At 38.9% G+C, this 18,775-nt stretch overlaps 2 protein-coding genes across 4 annotated transcripts; one reads left to right on the top strand and one right to left on the bottom strand.

Moving 5' to 3' along the window:
• The first annotated feature begins 3,553 nt into the window (after positions 1 to 3,553).
• LOC115149238 (calcyphosin-like protein) lies at positions 3,554 to 13,073 on the top strand. Of its 2 annotated transcripts, none has more exons than XM_029691914.1 (5): positions 3,554 to 3,705; positions 5,300 to 5,448; positions 5,743 to 5,920; positions 7,598 to 7,807; positions 12,559 to 13,073. In XM_029691914.1, exons 2-5 carry the CDS (start codon positions 5,312 to 5,314, stop codon positions 12,658 to 12,660), a joined length of 627 nt encoding a protein of 208 aa, XP_029547774.1. In that variant the 5' UTR covers positions 3,554 to 3,705; positions 5,300 to 5,311; the 3' UTR covers positions 12,661 to 13,073. The 2 variants fall into 2 exon arrangements, with proteins under 2 accessions (XP_029547774.1, XP_029547773.1); XM_029691913.1 differs by having other exon boundaries at positions 3,554 to 3,776.
• LOC115149237 (interleukin-7 receptor subunit alpha) lies at positions 13,032 to 16,766 on the bottom strand. 2 transcript variants are annotated; one of them, XM_029691911.1, is made up of 8 exons: positions 16,563 to 16,766; positions 16,225 to 16,345; positions 15,890 to 16,038; positions 15,578 to 15,729; positions 15,073 to 15,232; positions 14,854 to 14,947; positions 14,667 to 14,748; positions 13,032 to 14,573 (listed from the first exon to the last, which is right to left on the bottom strand). In XM_029691911.1, exons 1-8 carry the CDS (start codon positions 16,642 to 16,644, stop codon positions 14,142 to 14,144), a joined length of 1,272 nt encoding a protein of 423 aa, XP_029547771.1. In that variant the 5' UTR covers positions 16,645 to 16,766; the 3' UTR covers positions 13,032 to 14,141. The 2 variants fall into 2 exon arrangements, with proteins under 2 accessions (XP_029547771.1, XP_029547772.1); XM_029691912.1 differs by having other exon boundaries at positions 13,032 to 14,570; positions 16,563 to 16,765.
• Between the last annotated feature and the right edge of the window lie 2,009 nt (positions 16,767 to 18,775).

Genomic DNA, 18,775 nt, shown 5'->3' with positions numbered 1-18,775 from the left:
TTTTAAAAAAAAATTGGAGTGGCAGGTAGCCTAGTGGTTAGAGCGTTGGACTAGTAACCGAAAGGTTACAAGATCGAATCCCCGAGTTGACAAGGTAAAAATCTGTCGTTCTGCCCCTGAACAAGGCAGTTAACCCACTGTTCCTAGGCCGTCATTGAAAATAAGAATTTGTTCTTAACTGACCTGCCTAGTTAAATAAAGGTATAAAAAAAAAAATGTAGTCTTATGTTGCCAGTCTTGTATTATTCTGGTATATGGACGGAAGGACAGTTGCTTAGGTCTGTTTGCTGCTACCATAGAAACTGAGTGTACCGTATTTAGACCTATAGTCCTCTATTTAATGTGCAATCTGTGATCCAGCCCACACTGAGTTAACTGAATTAACACAGTGTTTGTACTGCCCATAGATCCTGCCCTGAGATACAGTATTTGTTCTTATCGTTCACTTGAATTGATGTGAGATTTGTGCAAATCGGATCTCAAGTTGGAATTTGGTTTATAATGCTCGAAATGTTGTTGAAATTGAGGTCAACTGATACAGCTGATACTAAAAAAAGATTTACCATTGCTCTTAATTGTGATATATTCTCTGTTTTATTCCGAGTGTGAAAATGACCTTAAGTTTGTTTGAAAATAGTTTTTGTGGATTCTGTTGAAAGGCCTGTTTAAAGGTAATGTTCTATATTGTGTCATTAGCGATTAACTGCTTGACATAAGTAACGCCTTATTTATTGTCAAACTATTTGAATTTTAGGTGTTAAATGATCTACTGAAGTCTTTTTGGGATATCATTGTGCCATATTGTTTTGTTTATTTGACTGTATTACAAAAATGGCAAAGGCATATTTTTTCTAGTTATGATTTCATTATTTTTGGTTTAATTACTTGGATCAATCAAAAAGAAAAGTGAACTTTTTAAATGTATTGCATTTAAATATTTATTCTTACCTTGTTCAAGATGTCTTGCTGGAAGGTACTGCGAAGCAACAGGTCATTGTGCCACTGAAATACATTGTCCTAGAAATATGACTTCATATTGTGTCAACTTCAAACAACTACTGTAACTGTATGAGCTTGGTTGGATGAGGAATTCAGGTAAAAACACACAGTCAGAAGCATGCAGGTTAAATGCATGTTATTTACCATTTTGAATGAGTTGGACAATTATTATAAAATCGTGTTAAATTGTAATCTGTTATAAATAATATTTTAGATTTAACCAGTCCCCCGTCTCTCAATGTATTTGTTAATGATGCCCTCTTATTTCAAATAGTATTATATGGTTATATTAATCTAGCAGACAAAGGTCAACACATGTACAACACGCTATTTATTCTAAATGAATTTAACTGCATCTGTTAAGGTCACTGGTAACCATGGGCTAAAAAATGGTCTTGTCAGGTTAGATGCCCCTTGAACTCCTTACAATCTCTTTTTGTAAAAGTAAGAAATGAATTAAATTGATGCTCCCCAACTTTTGTATAATTTCAGCCATTAGTTTTGAAAGTGGTTCTCCCAAGCTAAAACAGGTCCCAGTTTGTGTACTACGTCATCCAATTTTGTACTATGTCATCCATTTTGTATGTTGTTACATTCTGATTTTGTATTTTTTGTTGTAATTTCTATATGTTATGAATACAATATGTTAAAATTTGTTGTGCTTAAGATCCTGGACTGCATCTTTAAAGTAAAGTTCCTAATGAATGATACAGATGTGTAGTGTTAGTGTGATACTTTTGGTCATGTAGTGTATGTGGAAACCTGTTCGTCAAACATCTAATTTCAAAATCATGGGCATTAATATGGAGTTAGTCGTCCCCCCCTCCCCCTGTGCGGCTTCCACTCTTCTTGGAAGGCTTTCCACTAGATGTTGGAACCAGTGGTGTAAAGTACTTTCAAGTATTTTTACTTAAATTGTTTTTTTGGGTATCTGTACTTCACTATTTATATTTTTGACAACTTTTACTTCACTACAGAAAATAATTTACTTTTTACTCCATACATTTTCCCTCACACCCAAAAGTACTCGTTACATTTTGAATGCTTAGCAGGACAGGAGCATGGTCCAATTCACACACGTAGCAATAGAACATCCCTGGTCATCCATACTGCCTCTTATCTGGCGGACTCGCTAAACACACATGCTTTGTTTGTAAATTATGTCTGCATATTGTACTGTGCCCCTGGCTATCTGGAAATTTAAACAAAAATATAATTGTGTCATCTGGTTTGCTTAATATTAGCAATTTGAAATGATTTTATTTTTACTTTTGATACTTAAGTATATTTAAAACCAAGTACTTTTAGACTTACTCAAGTAGTATTTTACTGGGTGACTTTTACTTGTCATTTTCTATTAAGGTATCTTTACTTTTACTCAAGTATGGTAATTGGGTACTTTTTCCACCACTGGTTGGAATATTGCTGCCGTTCAGCCACGAGCATGAGTGAGGTCAGACACTGATGTTGGGTGATTAGGCCTGGCTCGCAGTCAGCGTTCCAATTCATCTCAAAGGTGTTTGATGGGGTTGAGGTCAGAGCTCTGTATAGGCCAGTCAAGTTCTTCCACACTGATCTCGACAAACCATTTCTTTCCACTGCTCCAGACTCCAATGGTGATCTTTACACCTCTCCAGCCAATGCTTAGCATTGCACATGGTGATCTTAGGCTTGTGTGCAGCTGCTCTGCCATGAAAACCCATTTCATGAAGCTCCTGATGAACAATTATTGTGCTGATTGTTGCTTCCAGAGGCAGTTTGGAACTTGGTAGTGACTGTTGCAACAGAGGACACAATTTATTTTCGCTCTTCAGCACTCGGCGGTCCCTTTCTGTGAGCTTGTATGGCCTATAACATTGCGTTGTTACTCCTAGATGTTTCCACTTAACAATAACAGCACTTACAGTTGACCAGGGCAGAAATTTGACAAACTGACTTGTTGGAATGGTGGCATCCTATGTATGACTGTGCCACGTTGAAAGTCACTGAGCTCATCAGTAAGGCCATTCTACTGCCAATATTTGTTTATTGAGATTGCATGGCTGTGTGCTTGATTTTATAGCCTGTCAGCAATGAAATATACGAATCCACTAATTTGAAGGGGTGTCCACATACTTTTGTATATATAATGTTGATAGGTAACCTCACACTGATTTTGGTGGAATTTTCCCTGCACATGTACTCTGATGCTGGAATGTTATAATTTATTAAACCCTGGTGTTGGTCCTCGTTTTTTAAAATGTAGTATTTAGACTAAAATAGCATGTATTATACCACTGTTGTGCAAAGAAATAAACTAAAGCATCGTTAAATTATGTATTCGGCTCATCATATTTTGTGGAGAGGACTGGCAAAGTACAGCTAGGACCAGTGGCACTTATGGTGCACTTGAGTAACCTTACATTACAATAAGGAACATTGTATTTCTATCTTTGTTGGCTGGCTTGCCCTGACCTCGGTATGACTGCAGCGCCTAGAACAATGATGGTTTAGTATCTTTGTTTAGAAACTCTGGCTGTGTTCGAGAGGGTCAAACCCGTAATGTATCATGGGGAAATTGTGACTGACCGATTGATCTACAAATAATGATCAGTTATTTATGATGCAGGTCAGTCATTCGGAACAAGCCCTCTGCCTATAATCTACAGTAGGCGACCTGGAACAAGGGGAGAAGGCAAGCCCGCATTTCTATGGAAACTAACGCAGGTGGGGAGAGGGGCCGCTGATGTTTGTTTGTGTTTGACAGTTAGCTACAGGTTGCTTTACACATTTGTAAGGTAAGTTTGTCGCCTCTACAGATAAAGTAGCAAACAAACTCGAAATAACGTGTTTGGTATTTAGGAATCTAATTATCTAACTATATAGTCGGACTTTATTGTAAGTACGGTCATAATGCAAGATATTTGCTAGGATAGGTTGACCGTTCAGCTAGCAAGCGCCAGGGACGTGTTCAGCAGGACGTAACGTTTTGGAAGGTTCATATATAAATATGTAGAACAAAAGTGTTTGGGCAGGGGTGTCAAACTTATTCCATGGAGGGCCAAGTGTCTGCAGGTTTTAGTTATTTCCTTTTAACTAAGGCCTAGACAACCAGGTGAGGGGAGCTCTTTACTAATTAACCTTAGTGACCTTAATTCATCAATTGACCTAGATATTTCGTGTGTATGTATTGATATGTAAGATATCTGTGACGTTTTTACATTTATGTAGTTATGTCCTTGAGCTGTTCTTATCAATTAATGTTCTGTTTTTTTGTCATGTTCTGTGAGGACCCCAGTTTCATGGGCTTTCGCAACAGCTAATGGGGATCCTAATAAAATAACAAGTGCAAGGGAGGAGCGAAAACCTGCATACACTCAGCCTACTGTGGAATGAGTTTGACACATGTTCCCTAAGGCTGTGTCACAGAGCTGGCTCCAGGCATAAGCGACAGAAATAGTTGCTTAGGGCCCCCGGCCTCTAGGGGGCCACAAACCCACCAAAAATATATACATTTTTCTTTTAGGGACTCAGTCGGGGTCTCAACTTACTATTGAGAGTAAGAATAGGATAATGCACCAGGTGCAATTTAGAATTTTGGTTGAACATCATTCAGCGGTTTTTCTCTTATGTCAGTCACTGACCGTCACTCAATTAGCCTTGTCAGCTAACCATTTTTAGGTTTGTAGTTAGTCTAGCCAGCTATCTAAACTTGTAGTAATCATGGCCAAATACCGACCAGGCACGCAGGGCACGTGCCCAGGGCCCTGACCTCCAGGGAGCCCCCATTGATTTTGTTAGTCATTCTCACTCAGATATCATAATAACATGTCATAAGTCATGGCAAAATGTGTATAATTACAGGAAATTAGCTTTAAAACTGCTAAATAAATTCTCCACCCCATTGGTAAAATGGATAGAATTACAGGAAATTAGCTGTGAAACTGAATTTTTTTTCTGTCTGCCCCATGGCAAAATGAGTACAATTGCATGACATTTTTTTATGAAATTGCTACATTTTGTTTCAGCCCAATGGCAAAATGTTTAGAATTGCACTTTTTTCTCTCTGCTGTTGAGGGGGGCCACTAAAATGTTTTGCACCAAGGTGGGAGGGCCCCCAACCAAATCTTGCTTGAGGCCCCTAAAAGGCTAGAGCAGGCCCTGCTTTGTCACACAGCCCTAGCATTATGTTTAATTTATCTTTGTCTACAACATCACTCAAAAACTGTACTAGACATCACTGAAATGTGTCAATGTTTTCGGCATCAAATCACACTGTATGCATGCAAATCAGCGATGCAAATGTATTACCTCCCTGCAGACTGCAGGTATCATGGCAGGAACGTCACGACATGATCGGGAGATGGCGGTGAACGCCAAAAAACAGCTGTCTGTATGCACAGACCCTGTGGATCGGCTGAGGATGCAGTGTCTCGCACGAGGCTCTTCTGGCATCAAGGGTCTGGGCAGGTGAGAGAGAGACCAGTATACTCTTATGTGAAGGGCACAGGTAATGGTTCTGTATCAAGTGATGTATTGCCCAGGTCATCAACATAAAATGTTTGATACAGTAGCAGTAGTGATTGATCAAACATTGTACTAAAGGCAATCCTGTCAAGAAGGCTGTGTCAAGAAGACAGATTTAGATGGGCTTCTAAGATGCAAGGATTGTTTTGACAACGTAAACTCCAAGAAAGGATTTATGATTTTCTTCAACTGCCACCTATTTATATATATTTTTGTCTTCAATGGTTTATCTGTCAGAACATTCAGGATCATGGATGATGACAACAACCGTACATTGGATGTGAAGGAGTTTATGAAGGGGCTTAATGACTACGGTGTCCTCATTGAGAAAGATGAGGCCATGACAATGTTTCAACGTTTTGACCGGGACAACAGTGGACTCATTGACTTTGATGAATTTCTCCTCACTCTCAGGGTAAATATGAGTGGTAGGGGTAAGCCTCTGAATTACATGATACATTTGATCATACTTACAGTGAGGGAAAAAAGTATTTGATCCCCTGCTGATTTTGTACGTTTGCCCACTGACAAAGAAATTAGCAGTCTATCATTTTAATGGTAGGTTTATTTGAACAGTGAGAGACAACAAAAAAATCCAGAAAAACGCAGGTCAAAAATGTTATAAAATGATTTGCATTTTAATGAGGGAAATAAGTATTTGACCCCTCTGCAAAACATGACTTAGTACTTGGTGGCAAAACCCTTGTTGGCAATCACAGAGGTCAGACGTTTATTGTAGTTGGCCACCAGGTTTGCACACATCTCAGGAGGGATTTTGTCCCACTCCTCTTTGCAGATCTTCTCATTAAGGTTTCGAGGCTGACGTTTGGCAACTCGAACCTTCAGCTCCCTTATGGGATTAAGGTCTGGAGACTGGCTAGGCCACTCCAGGACCTTAATGTGCTTCTTCTTGAGCCACTCCTTTGTTGCCTTGGCCGTGTGTTTTGGGTCATTGTCATACTGGAATACCCATCCACGACCCATTTTCAATGCCCTGGCTGAGGGAAGGAGGTTCTCACCCAAGATTTGACGGTACATGGCCCTGTCCATCGTCCCTTTGATGCAGTGAAGTTGTCCTGTCCCCTTAGCAGAAAAACGCCCCCAAAGCATAATGTTTCCACCTCCATGTTTGACGGTGGAGATGGTGTTCTTGGGGTCATAGGCAGCATTCCTCCTCCTCCAAACACGGCGAGTTGAGTTGATGTCAAATAGCTCCATTTTGGTCTCATCTGACCACAACACTTTCACCAGTTGTCCTCTGAGTCATTCAGATGTTAATTGGCAAACTTCAGACGGGCATGTTTATGTATTCTTGAGCAGGGGGACCTTGCGGGCGCTGTAGGATTTCAGTCCTTCATCTCGTAGTGTGTTACCAATTGTTTTCTAGGCGACTATGGTCCCAGCTGCCTTGAGATCATTGACAAGATCCTCCCGTGTAGGTCTGGGCTGATTCCTCACCGTTCTCGTGATCATTGCAACTCCATGAGGTGAGATCTTGCATGGAGCCCCAGGCCGAGGGAGATTGACAGTTCTTTTGTGTTTCTTCCATTTGCGAATAATCGCACCAACTGTTGTCACCTTCTCACCAAGCTGCTTGGCGATGGTCTTGTAGCCCATTCCAGCCTTGTGTAGGTCTACAATCTTGTCCCTGACATCCTTGGAGAGCTCCTTGGTCTTGGCCATGGTGGAGAGTTTGGAATCTGATTGATTGATTGCTCTGTGGACATGTGTCTTTTATACAGGTAACAAACTGAGATTAGGAGCACTCCCCTTTAGAGTGTGCTCCTAATCTCAGCTCGTTACCTGTATAAAAGACACCTGGGAGCCAGAAATCTTTCTGATTGAGAGGGGGTCAAATACTTATTTCCCTCATTAAAATGCAAATCAATTTATAACATTTTTGATATGCGTTTTTCTAGATTTTTTGTTGTTGTTATTCTGTCTCTCACTGTTCAAATAAACCTACCATTAAAATTATAGACTGATCATTTCTTTGTCAGTGGGCAAACGTACAAAATCAGCAGGGGATCAAATACTTTTTTAATCTGTGAATTCTGTCCATTATTTCTGGTTGTGCTGGTTATGATCACAGCCCCCGATGTCCAATGCCAGGAAGGAGGTGATCATGCAGGCCTTTAGGAAGCTGGATAAGACTGGTGACGGGGTAATCACTATTGAAGATCTGAGTGGGGTTTACAACGCCAAGTACCACCCCAAATATCAAAACGGGGAGTGGACAGAGGAGCAAGTATTCCGCAAATTCCTGGACAGCTTCGACTCTCCTTACGACAAGGACGGAAAGGTAATACTGATAACATCACACCATACTGACCTGGTCACTTTCAGGCCTTGGGGTTGTAAAATATGAAAATGTTGGATAGAGGTTATAGTGGTCTTATCAGAGGAGGCTGGTGGGAGGAGCTATAGGAGCACAGGCTCATTGTAACGGAGTGGAATGGAATGGAATTAATGGAACGGAGTAAAATGTGGTTTTCATGTTTTTTGTTGTTGTATTTTTTTGTTTTTTTTAGGGGGTGGATCAGCTTTAATATTGCTGATTGATTGGTGCTTCCATCAATGTAATTGGGGTAAATAAACACTACTGTTCCAAAGTTTGGGGTCACTTAGAAATGTCCTTGTTTTTGAATGTCCATTAAAATAACATCAAATTGATCAGAAAATACAGTGTAGACATTGTTAATGTTGTAAAAGACTATTGTAGCTGGAAACGGTAGATTTTTTTTCATGGAATATCTACATAGACGTACAGAGGCCCATTATCAGCAACCATCACTCTTGTGTTCCAATGGCACGTTGTGTTAGCTAATCCAAGTTTATCATTTTAAAAGGCTAATTGATCATTAGAAAATCCTTTTGCAATTATGATTAAAGAAGCAATCCTGATTATCCTGACAATCCTGATTAAAGAAGCAATAAAACTGGCCTTCTTTAGACTAGTTGAATAACTGGAGCATCAGCATTTGTGGGATTTGATGACAGGCTCAAACTCTTCTGAAACTTGTCAGTCTATTCTTGTTCTGAGAAATGAAGGCTATTCCATGCGAGAAATTGCCAATGCTGTGTACCACTCCCATCACAGAACAGCGTGAACTGGCTCTAACCAGAATAGAAAGAGGAGGGGGATGCCCCGGTGCACAACTGAGCAAGAGGACAAGTACATTAGAGTGTCTAGTTTGAGAAACAGACGTCTCACAAGTCCTCAACTGGTAGCTTCATTAAATAGTATCCTCAAAACACCGGTCTCAATGTCAACAGTGAAGAGGCGACTCCAGGATGCTGGCCTTCTAGGCAGTTGCAAAGAAGAAAAAAAAAATGGAAAAAAATGAAATAACTCCACAGTCCTATTTATGATAGAATTTACAAAGATTTTACTCTTTTTTTTAATGTTATTGAAAAATTACATTTTTTTTAATCAATTAGTGTATTTGAGTTTAACCACAACATTGTTGTATTATTTGTTCTGTCTTTTAAGGTGGATTAAACTGAAATTGCAACCAACTTTCTATGGCTTGTTTAAAAAATAACAATATTTTGGAGATTTCGTTTTAAAATAACTGAAAGTAAGCGGTTGTAATCTGGATAAAGGGGAAAAGGCCATTCTTGAACATGGGGTGAGACATTCTTACTAATTACTAGAGAACCATTTTGGATTGAAGTATAACTTTTGTATGACAGATGCCTTTAGTGAGAGGTCTAATGCTTTACTATTTAACACTTTCTGCCCTCAGAATTCATATTCATTATATAAATAGGCCCTTTTAATTTTGTCTGACTTGCCATTACAAATAAAATTCAATATTTTTCCTCGTATAATTTAAAAAACAGGTCGCTAGGTGTAGGCAAAACCATACGCAAATAGGTAATATGTGATATGACTAAAGAGTTAATCAGTGTGATTTTTCCACAAATAGACAGGTATTTTCCTTTCCATGGTAGCAAGATCTTATCTATTTTTGCTAACTTTCTATAAACATTTATTGGAGTGAGATCATTTATTTATTTCGGGATATGTATACTGAGTATGTCCACATCACCGTCATACCATTTTATTGGTAAACTACACGGTAATCCAATACGTAATATTGTACACTTATCAGAATTTGGTTTTAATCCAGAGAGGTTAGAAAAAGTATCTAGATCCTCTAAGAGGCTGTGGAGGGATTCTAATTATAGATTTAAAAGAAAACATTAATCATCAGTGTACAATGACACCTTTGTTTTTAAGCCATGGATTTCTAATCCCTTAATATTATTGTTGTTAATTTTAACAGCAAACATTTTAATGGCAATAATAAATAGGTGTGCCGATAGTGGACAACCTTGTTTTACTCCTCTTGACAGATTAAAACTTTCTGAGATGTAGCCATTATTTAATATTTTACACCTAGGGTTACTATACATAACTTTAACCCATTTTATAAGAGATTCTCCAAAATTGAAATATTCCAGGCATTTATATATAAACTGCAGTTGTACTTTATCAAAAGCCTTCTCAACGTCAGCTATGAAAACCAGGCCTGGTTTCCCAGATATTTCATAGTGTTCTATTGTTTCCAGTACTTGTCTTATATTATCTCCAATGTATCGTCCATGTAAAAAAAACTGATTAGGATGAATAATATCTGACAAAACATTTTTAATTCTATGCGCTAAGCATTTAGCTATCATTTTTGCATCACAACACTGAAGTGTAAGAGGTCTCCAATTTTTTAAATGGACTGGAGCTTTATATATACCACCTGGATCCTGTTTCAGTAATACTGAAATCAGACCTTGTTGAGTGTCCGATAATCTACCATTTATATAGGAGTGGTTAAAACATGGTAATAATGGTCCTCTGAGTATATCAAAACAAGTTTGGTATTCCTCCCCAGGTATGCCATCCAGCCCTGGAGTTTTCCCGGACTTAAAGACTTTAATTGCATCAAGAAGTTCCTCCTCTGTAATTTGGCCTTCACATGAGTCTTTCTGTACAGATGTTAATTTTATATTATTAATAGGAAAAAATCCATAGAATTAGCTTCGGTTAGTGGAGATGGAAGAGACTGAAATGAAAACATATGCTTAAAGTACTTTACTTCCTCTTTCAAAATATCATTCAGTGGATCATGAGTGACTCCATAATTTGTAACAAGTTTCAGTACATTTATTTTGGTAGCATTTTTATGTTGAAGATTGGGGAAAAATGCACCAAATTATTTTTCATATTCCATCCAGTTCGCTTTATTTTTATAATATATTACACTTGATCTTTCTTGAATAAGTTCCTCCATTTATTTTGTATTTTTCCTCTAACTTGCTCTGAGCCTCTTATGGTACAGTTTTTATTGCTATCTCTCTGTACTGTTAGTCCTTCCATTTCCTGTGTTAATATGGACTCTTTTGACCTAAATTGCTTTTATTTTATAGATGAGTACTGAATTGCATGGCCTCTAAAGGCACATTTAAAAGTGTCCCATATAATAAGGGGATCTGCTGTACCTGTGTTACGTCGGAAAAGTCAGTTATAAATTCTTCTGTCCTAGTTAAAAACAAGTTGTAATCCAGTAAACTTTGATTAAATTTCCAATATCCTCGCCATGTGGAAATTCTGTAAGAGTAATGTATATGCCAGTTATCTGATGGTCCAACCGCATTCTGTCCCCATCAACACTTTTTAAACTTTTGGTACCAGAGAGAATGACATAAGAAAGTAATCAAGATGACTAGCTTGATTAAGCCTCTGCCATGTATATCTTACTTATTATTATTATAATTTTTATTTTTAATTAAAATTATGTTTGATGTGTTTGATAACGTTGCATTTATTCCATTCAAACCATTACAATGAACCCATCCTCCTATAGCTCCTCCCATCAGCCTCCTCTGGGTCTTACTATCATCCACATCTACTGAAGTGTAAACCTATACTGCTAAACTTACGTACATTATTCAGTCAGATATGAATGAGATTATCTGGACGCGTGAGACATTTCTTAGGCTCCTGACATTTACAATACTGCAAATCTGTGGAACCATCTTAAACTGTGTCATATCATGTCTTATTTCTGGAACATATTAGGTCACACAAGAAGAGTATGAATTGCTATACAGGCGTGAGATCCTCCATTGATATGAATATCTACTTCATTATTATGATGAAAAGTGCCTGGAAACTTATTAACTAATGTCTTCTTGAGTCAATGTTTAGGGTAAAGACTAAAGAGCACTTAATCCTGGGATATGGACGGCAGAGGTCACATTTTATTTGGATAGTCATGATCTACAGATGGTCACATTATCAACAAACTATATGTTGATAAGCAACTGCTTGCTAAGGTTACGGTTAGACTTAGAATGAGGGTTAGGGTAAGGGTTAGGGTTAAGTTTAGGGTTAGGATAAGAGTTAAGGTAAGGGTTAGTTAGGGTTAGTTGATAGTTATTTGAAATGTGACAATTATTCAACATCTACTAAACATCGATAAACCATCTACTAAATATAGTGTTACCATGGAAGATGTCATGGTATATATTTTCACTTGTTTTCTAGATGCCGTAGTTTAGTGGGGTGTAACTCTCTACTTTCAATTCTTTAGGGCTGTCCTCAAGGTGTTTACACTGCTCTTAGCCATTTTGTGTCTTTAGGCCTATTTCTCAAAGCTGTCAAACTGTTACAGTGCAACATGTATGTTTCTTAGTAGTACAATTCTAGTAGAACTGGTAGCTTGGTGGAGCTGTTTCTCACTGTCAGCCAGCAGATGTCAAGGTTTTGTTTTGTCTCTGGTTAGATATAGTCGCAAGATTAGTCGCAAGATTAACTAAGCATTTAGATGTTAGCTGAAAATGTCTGAATCTGCACTGAAGAACAAGTATTGATGAGGGAAACAAAAGGTTGTGACACTCAACTCTCCCACAACATTGTCTGTCCCATTCACCTCTGTTTTTCAGTGTTCAGCCTTATCAGGGTTATGTTGAGTTTCTGTCTCTATCTGACACTGATGGTGTGGACTGGTTCAGTAAGCGCTGTCTGTCTGACATCCTTCCCTTCTGCAGGTCACCATGGAGGAGTTTCTCAACTACTACTGCGGAGTCAGCGCCTCCATCGATAGTGATGTCTATTTCATTCTCATGATGAAAAATGCATGGAAATTGTGAGTTTTAAGTTGATAACTTTATGATGATTTTTGATGGACAGTTTTTCAAGGTGCCTTAAACAAATATTTCATTATGGAAATCATGTTGACAAACGAATATTAATAATGCCCCAATGATATGATTATGAATGACTTGTAAATATTTAGTGCTATGTGAAAAGATGTATTTTAATTATACAGTCACTCTCTCCAGAAACAACCAATATTCTGTATTGTAGAAATTGAAATGTGATGTATCTGGACATCTGTGGTCCACAGTTCCAATGTTAGATACATCTTTATAAAGACACGGGAAATCATAAAGACTGATAAATCAAAGTACATTCATTTCAGGAGATGATGAATGCAGAGTAAATGATACAACTGCATTTGTTTGTGGAATGAACCTGTTTAATAAAAATGTTAAACACAAAATGTAACAACATGGTCATTTCTACACAGATAATGCTGTCACATTTGTCAGATTAAAATATACAAATACCGGATCGGTACAGATTTTGTACAGTAAAATAAAAACAAAGCAGTAACTTGCCGATGATGACTTTATGTTTAATGCTCTGCTAAAGTCTCACAAAGTGTTCAAGAAAATAATAAAGCGTTCTGCATTGAAAACTATAATATATGATATTACATAGTATAGTATAATACATCCAAGTCAGTGTAAAAAAAATAACATACCGGTAACTGTGCAGGAAATACAATCACTTATGTGCAATTTTTTTTAAACATAATGACAAACAAACACAAACTGTGATTAAATTATGTATAGAATGTGTAGAAGGGTTTAACCCTGAGGAATTGACATTCTAGGGGCTCTATTCAATCCGTATCACTGAAGCGTTACATATTGCGCAATAGAAATGAAAGGGTAATTTCCGATTGAGCCAACATATGCAACATTTACCATGAATGCAGTCTCCGATAACGCAGGAACATTGCCTTAATATTTCATTCATGCTGTAACATTGAACTTCCGCAATACGGATTGAATAGAGCCCTAGGTTTGTTTAGCAGCTGTTGTCATGGTAAAGAGTATCTCTGTGATATGAAGCAGCAGTATGTATAACGCCAAGGTGTCAGTATACCGACGGGGTTAATATAGTATGGGATGTGCAAACACAGAAAGGATAATAAGGGAGGTGCAGCGTTGTATTTCAAGTTGTTTAAGTCCTCCCTTGTCTTGTTTCTTAGCAACTAACAACAGATTAATAACTCAAAACCAAACAAACACAATGAGAATGATTCCTGTTCTGTCTCCTATCATTTGTAAATAACATGTGCATTGAGTTCTGCTAGTCTCTTGTGATACTGGGAGTCAGTGGATAGTCAGTTTGAGTCACGGTGAATTAAATAGACTTCAAATAAAAGCAGCCAAAGTCACTCAGAGTAAGAATGTAATAAGCAGCTATAATTCATCTTGAATAGATAATTCCGTCTGTCTGTCTCTCTCCCTCTTTGTCTGTCTGTCTCTCCATCTCTCTCTCACTGGATCTGATAGAAACTAGACATGGTGACATAAGCCTCATCCTTGCCTCCTTGCTGAGTAGCACCTAGCCCCTCAGGACCAATGTTACTATCAGTGTTGTCTGTCTCCACGCTCTCAAATTCACTCCTCAGATCCAGGATCCCCACGGTGGAGCCACTGTTCCCACTGCTCCCCGCCCCACCGTTGAGGTGCACTCCTGGGGACTCACACCTAAGCAGTATGGTCTCCGACCCTCCACTACTGGTGGTATGGCAGGACGTCGTATCCCCATCACGCTCTTGAATGAGGCATTGATCTTTGACCTCAGCGAGTCGATGGGAGTCGGAGTCAGGGGGTAGGGAGGTAAGGTCTTGCTCCTTGTCCGGCTCCACCAGCTGGATGTTGAGGTCACTGAACACCTCGGGGTTAAAGCTCACAGGTGGGCCCTGCTGGGTCAAAGGAAAGAGACGGAATTAAACAATATCCTCATAACTTATTATGGCCATTATCGTTCACTGTCTAGTGCATATCAGAGGACTTACCTTCATTGGCTCATAGGTCTGGGCGATCTGGAGAAGTGTGTGTTTGGGATGTGGAATGCTTGGCCATATGAAGGAATGTATTCTGTGAAGACAGAGAGACATCCAGAGGATGACATGGAGGACATGCACACACACACACACACAAAATATGATGTGCAGAGGAAAAGGAGATCAATTTGATACTCACTGTTTCCCCCAGAAAAGACCAACTGCCAAAGTAACCAACAGCAGAGCAGCAATGGGCACAATGAGAAAATAGGAAAGCACCTGCACGTCTGTCTCTGTAGGGAAGTGGGAGAGAGATGATGCATGTGACTCACATTTCCTGTACCTTGCTCTATCACTTCCACCTAACTGCACAGTCCAGATATCATGCTATGCTTTTTAGATACAAGTCCTTTTTTACCTGTGTTGGTGCTGAAACTGATAGAGGTGCTCCACTCACTCCAGCTGCCATCAAAGTACCCCCCGCTTGGCTTGGCTCGAACCTTGACATGATACTCTGTGTTCTTATGGAGGTAGTCGTCCCCCTCGATGATCAGAGGCTGATAGGTTATGTTTTTAACCTTTGAACAGGGTACACCGTAAAAGAAGAACAAGACAATAAGACACCTTCCTAATATTTAGTTGCACCCCCTTTTGCCCTCAGAACAGCCTCAAGTGAATGATATTCTCTGATGAAGGTCGACTGAACGAAAGCTTAGCCTCTATTAAAATAAATCTGTCTGGAAGTGTGCAGAGACTTTTTCCTCTTTCTCCAGTTTTGCATTTTGCCTCCTGCACCTTCACTAATCAGTTTTGAGTGTGTGGTAGATTCTGCCTATTCTGATTCAATGATATGGAAATGATGGTAATATAATTAAGCTTTTGCATCCACAAATCCAAGAAAAATCGGCTTTTGGCGATTGTACCAGAGTATTTTTGACACTCCAGATGCGAAGTTGGAACAGTTGATTGCTGGGTTTCAGGTAATCCTGCAGGTATGGATTCCCAATGTATATAAGAGCCCGGTTGGAGCTCCTCACAAATGTGGCATTCACCACCCAAGGACTCCTGGGTTTAACTGAAACATAATGATTGACAAGAAAGACAGGATAAGTGTTAAGGGCAATTGATGCAAGTGCCAACTAAGGGCTATCAATTGATAGGTGTCATGTAAAAATGCCTCATGTTACTTTCGTTCAAACCATAGGGTGAGAAGGTATGAAATTATGATAACTTACTTATTTTTTCCAAACTCATTGTTTTCCAAAATGTGCCACCTCGTTTTATTTGAACGGTGAGATTATACGATTTCAGAGTGTCCAGGTCCGTAAATGTGACATTATTCCCCTTCTCTTTCAAACAGCGTTGCTTTTTGTAATCTGTGTAGCTGTAAACATGTTAATAAAATCACATTACCAATAAATCATTTCTTAATCCATTTGAGGATTTTACACATCGGGATATCTGAATATGCAGTAAGGGTGTTCTTCCATCCATGATATTTGTCCTTTGTGTTGTATAAGCTCCTAACTAACACAACTGATGTTCAGTGGTCTTCTAGGAGGTTTATTACCAAAGACTCATGGCTTTTATGTCCTCCATTTCATCATCATCATCGGTGTCATCATCAAGGTGGCAGGTTAGGCTGTTTGCTGCCGAGACACTGAGATGAGAGGTGCAGAGTATTCTGGGTTCTAGAAGGGAAAGGAAAGGAAACAAAACAAAACAATTTCAGTGGTTTGGATGGGGTCAACAGCAGCAAACCTTTTGTCAAATACATTTAGGTACAGAATGAGAATGAACAGTTACTGTTGCACCATCACTGTGTTGGACAAAAATAATGCACTTAGACTTCAGGATTAAATCAGTGAATCATTTAAATAGAACTCTTAAAGAGGAATGGCAGCTCACCATTGTCAACCAATTCTTCTCCACTTTGAGAGTGCACCAGAACCGGGAGCATGAGTAAGGCAACCCATAGGCTGTATGCCATTTCTCACAAAGCAGTCACACTAATGTAAGATGTAGTGCCCCCAGATACAGAGGTGAGACTCTGGCGCACACACACACAAGGAACTCAAAATGTCTCAGCTGTCTCACTCAACTGTCAGTATAAATATGACAGAGAGAAAGAAAAGAGAGAGAGGGAGGAAGAGAGAGAGACGGAGAGAGAGAGAGAGAGAGAGAGGGAGGAAGAGAGACACACACAGAGAGAGAGAGAGAGAGGGGGGGGGAAGAGAGACACACACACACAGAGAGAGAGACAGAGAGCGAGAGGGAGGAAGAGAGACACACACACAGAGAGAGAGAGAGAGAGAGAGAGAGAGAGAGAGAAATGGAATGATCTATTCAAGATTAGAGCTGCTTATTGCATTCTTACTCTGAGTGACATTGGCTGAGATTTTGAGGCGACAGTACAAAATGTCACCTTTTATTTGAGGGTATTTTCACATATAATAGTATTAGTAGTTTATTAGAATCCCCATTAGTTACAGCCAAAGCTGTTTAGAAATGAAAAGCTGCTCAGGAATGAAAGCACTTTATGTATCTAGTCATAAGTATTTAGACAAAGTCTCTTATATTTTTATTAAAGTAGTCAAATGTTTAGTATTTGGTCCCATATTCATAGCACACAATGACTACATCAAGCTTGTGACTCAACAAACTTGTTGGATGTATTTGCAGTTTGTTTTGGTAGTGTTTCAGATTATGTTGTGCCCAAGAATAGAATGTTTTAGAACACTTCTATTATGGATGCTACCATGATTATGGATAATCATGAATAACTCATGAATAATAATGAGTGAGAAAGTTACAGAGGCATAAATATCAAACCCCCCAAAGAATGCTAACCTTCCCTGTTATCGGTAATGGTGAGAGCTATAGCATGTCTTGGGGGTTTGATCTTTGTGTCTCTGTAACAATTATCGGGTAAATGTTTCAGCAATGGGCAGGATAACCCTAACTCTAATTTAAAGATTAATATTATCATATTATGAGCACACTATTCTCAGGGATATAATGGGCTCAGCCTTTGAAGTTTTATCTGGGTTTGTGCCATGGCACCAGATCACATTCTTATGAGAGAATTTCAGAGAATTGCTTGTGGAGGTGGAGGAAGCCAACTCAAGCAGTGCTCTAAGCATTACAATATGAGCAAGGCTTGCTGTTATGGACACCTTGTATACTGTATTTACACAGACAGAAGAATATATAACCTTTTTCATTCAAACACTTTTTTAATAGAGTAAGGATCTGGTCATTTGAACATTAGAATAATTTTCAGTTTTCTTTGCTGTTGTGAAACAACCTGAGACATACATGCATTTAACAAGAATATATTCTTCCTGCTATTGTACCAACAACCATGAAGAGAAAAACAAACCAGTAACCTATACAAAACACTTCCTGTCTACTCAAATGAACTGTTTTGGTTTCAAATGAAGCCAGAAGGTACTCATCTTACTCAACACTAACCTTATCATTGAACAAGAGTTTGAGAAAAAGGAGCATTTACCACAAAGTTTGTAGAAATGTTCAAACCATTTCCCATTACAGGATGTTGTGAGAATGACTTTACATTTATGCTTGTTTCAACAGGTTTCAGTATTACAATGACAAGGTTCCATTGCATTGGTGCTATGACCAATGTGTCCTGTAACGTGACAGGAAAGGAAAACCCCTTACTCTGTTAACCATTTCCCTGTTATGGAAAACTTTTGGGGTATTCTGAATTCAGCACAGTTTTTTCTGCGCTTTTACACTTCAAATTGAAGAGTTTCATTCCAAAATGCTAAACTCAGCAAAAAAAGAAACGTCCTCTCACTGCCAATGTCAAGTGTTAGTGTGCAGCGGGTAAAACGGAGTCAGGCGCAGGACACAGAACTGAGTAAAAAAAACATACTTTACTCGAATAAACCACCAAATAATTCCACGCAGGTGTCATGACTGTCCTGATCAGGTCAGGTTACAGGAGACCACAATTCTACAGGGTCTCTCTCAACCCCCAACAGAGGAGGAGAGAGCTAGGGGTATGAGGATGTGGGGGTTTTATGACCCCTCACGCCCAGGATAAATCTTAGGACACAGAGAAAATCCTTTGTCCTCACTATGGAGAACTGGCC

The sequence above is a fragment of the Salmo trutta genome, chromosome 15 (genome assembly GCF_901001165.1).
Source record: "Salmo trutta chromosome 15, fSalTru1.1, whole genome shotgun sequence".
NCBI classification, from domain to species: domain Eukaryota; kingdom Metazoa; phylum Chordata; class Actinopteri; order Salmoniformes; family Salmonidae; genus Salmo; species Salmo trutta.
Note: the sequence above shows the minus strand (reverse complement) of the source record. Positions and strands in the feature narration are given on the sequence as shown.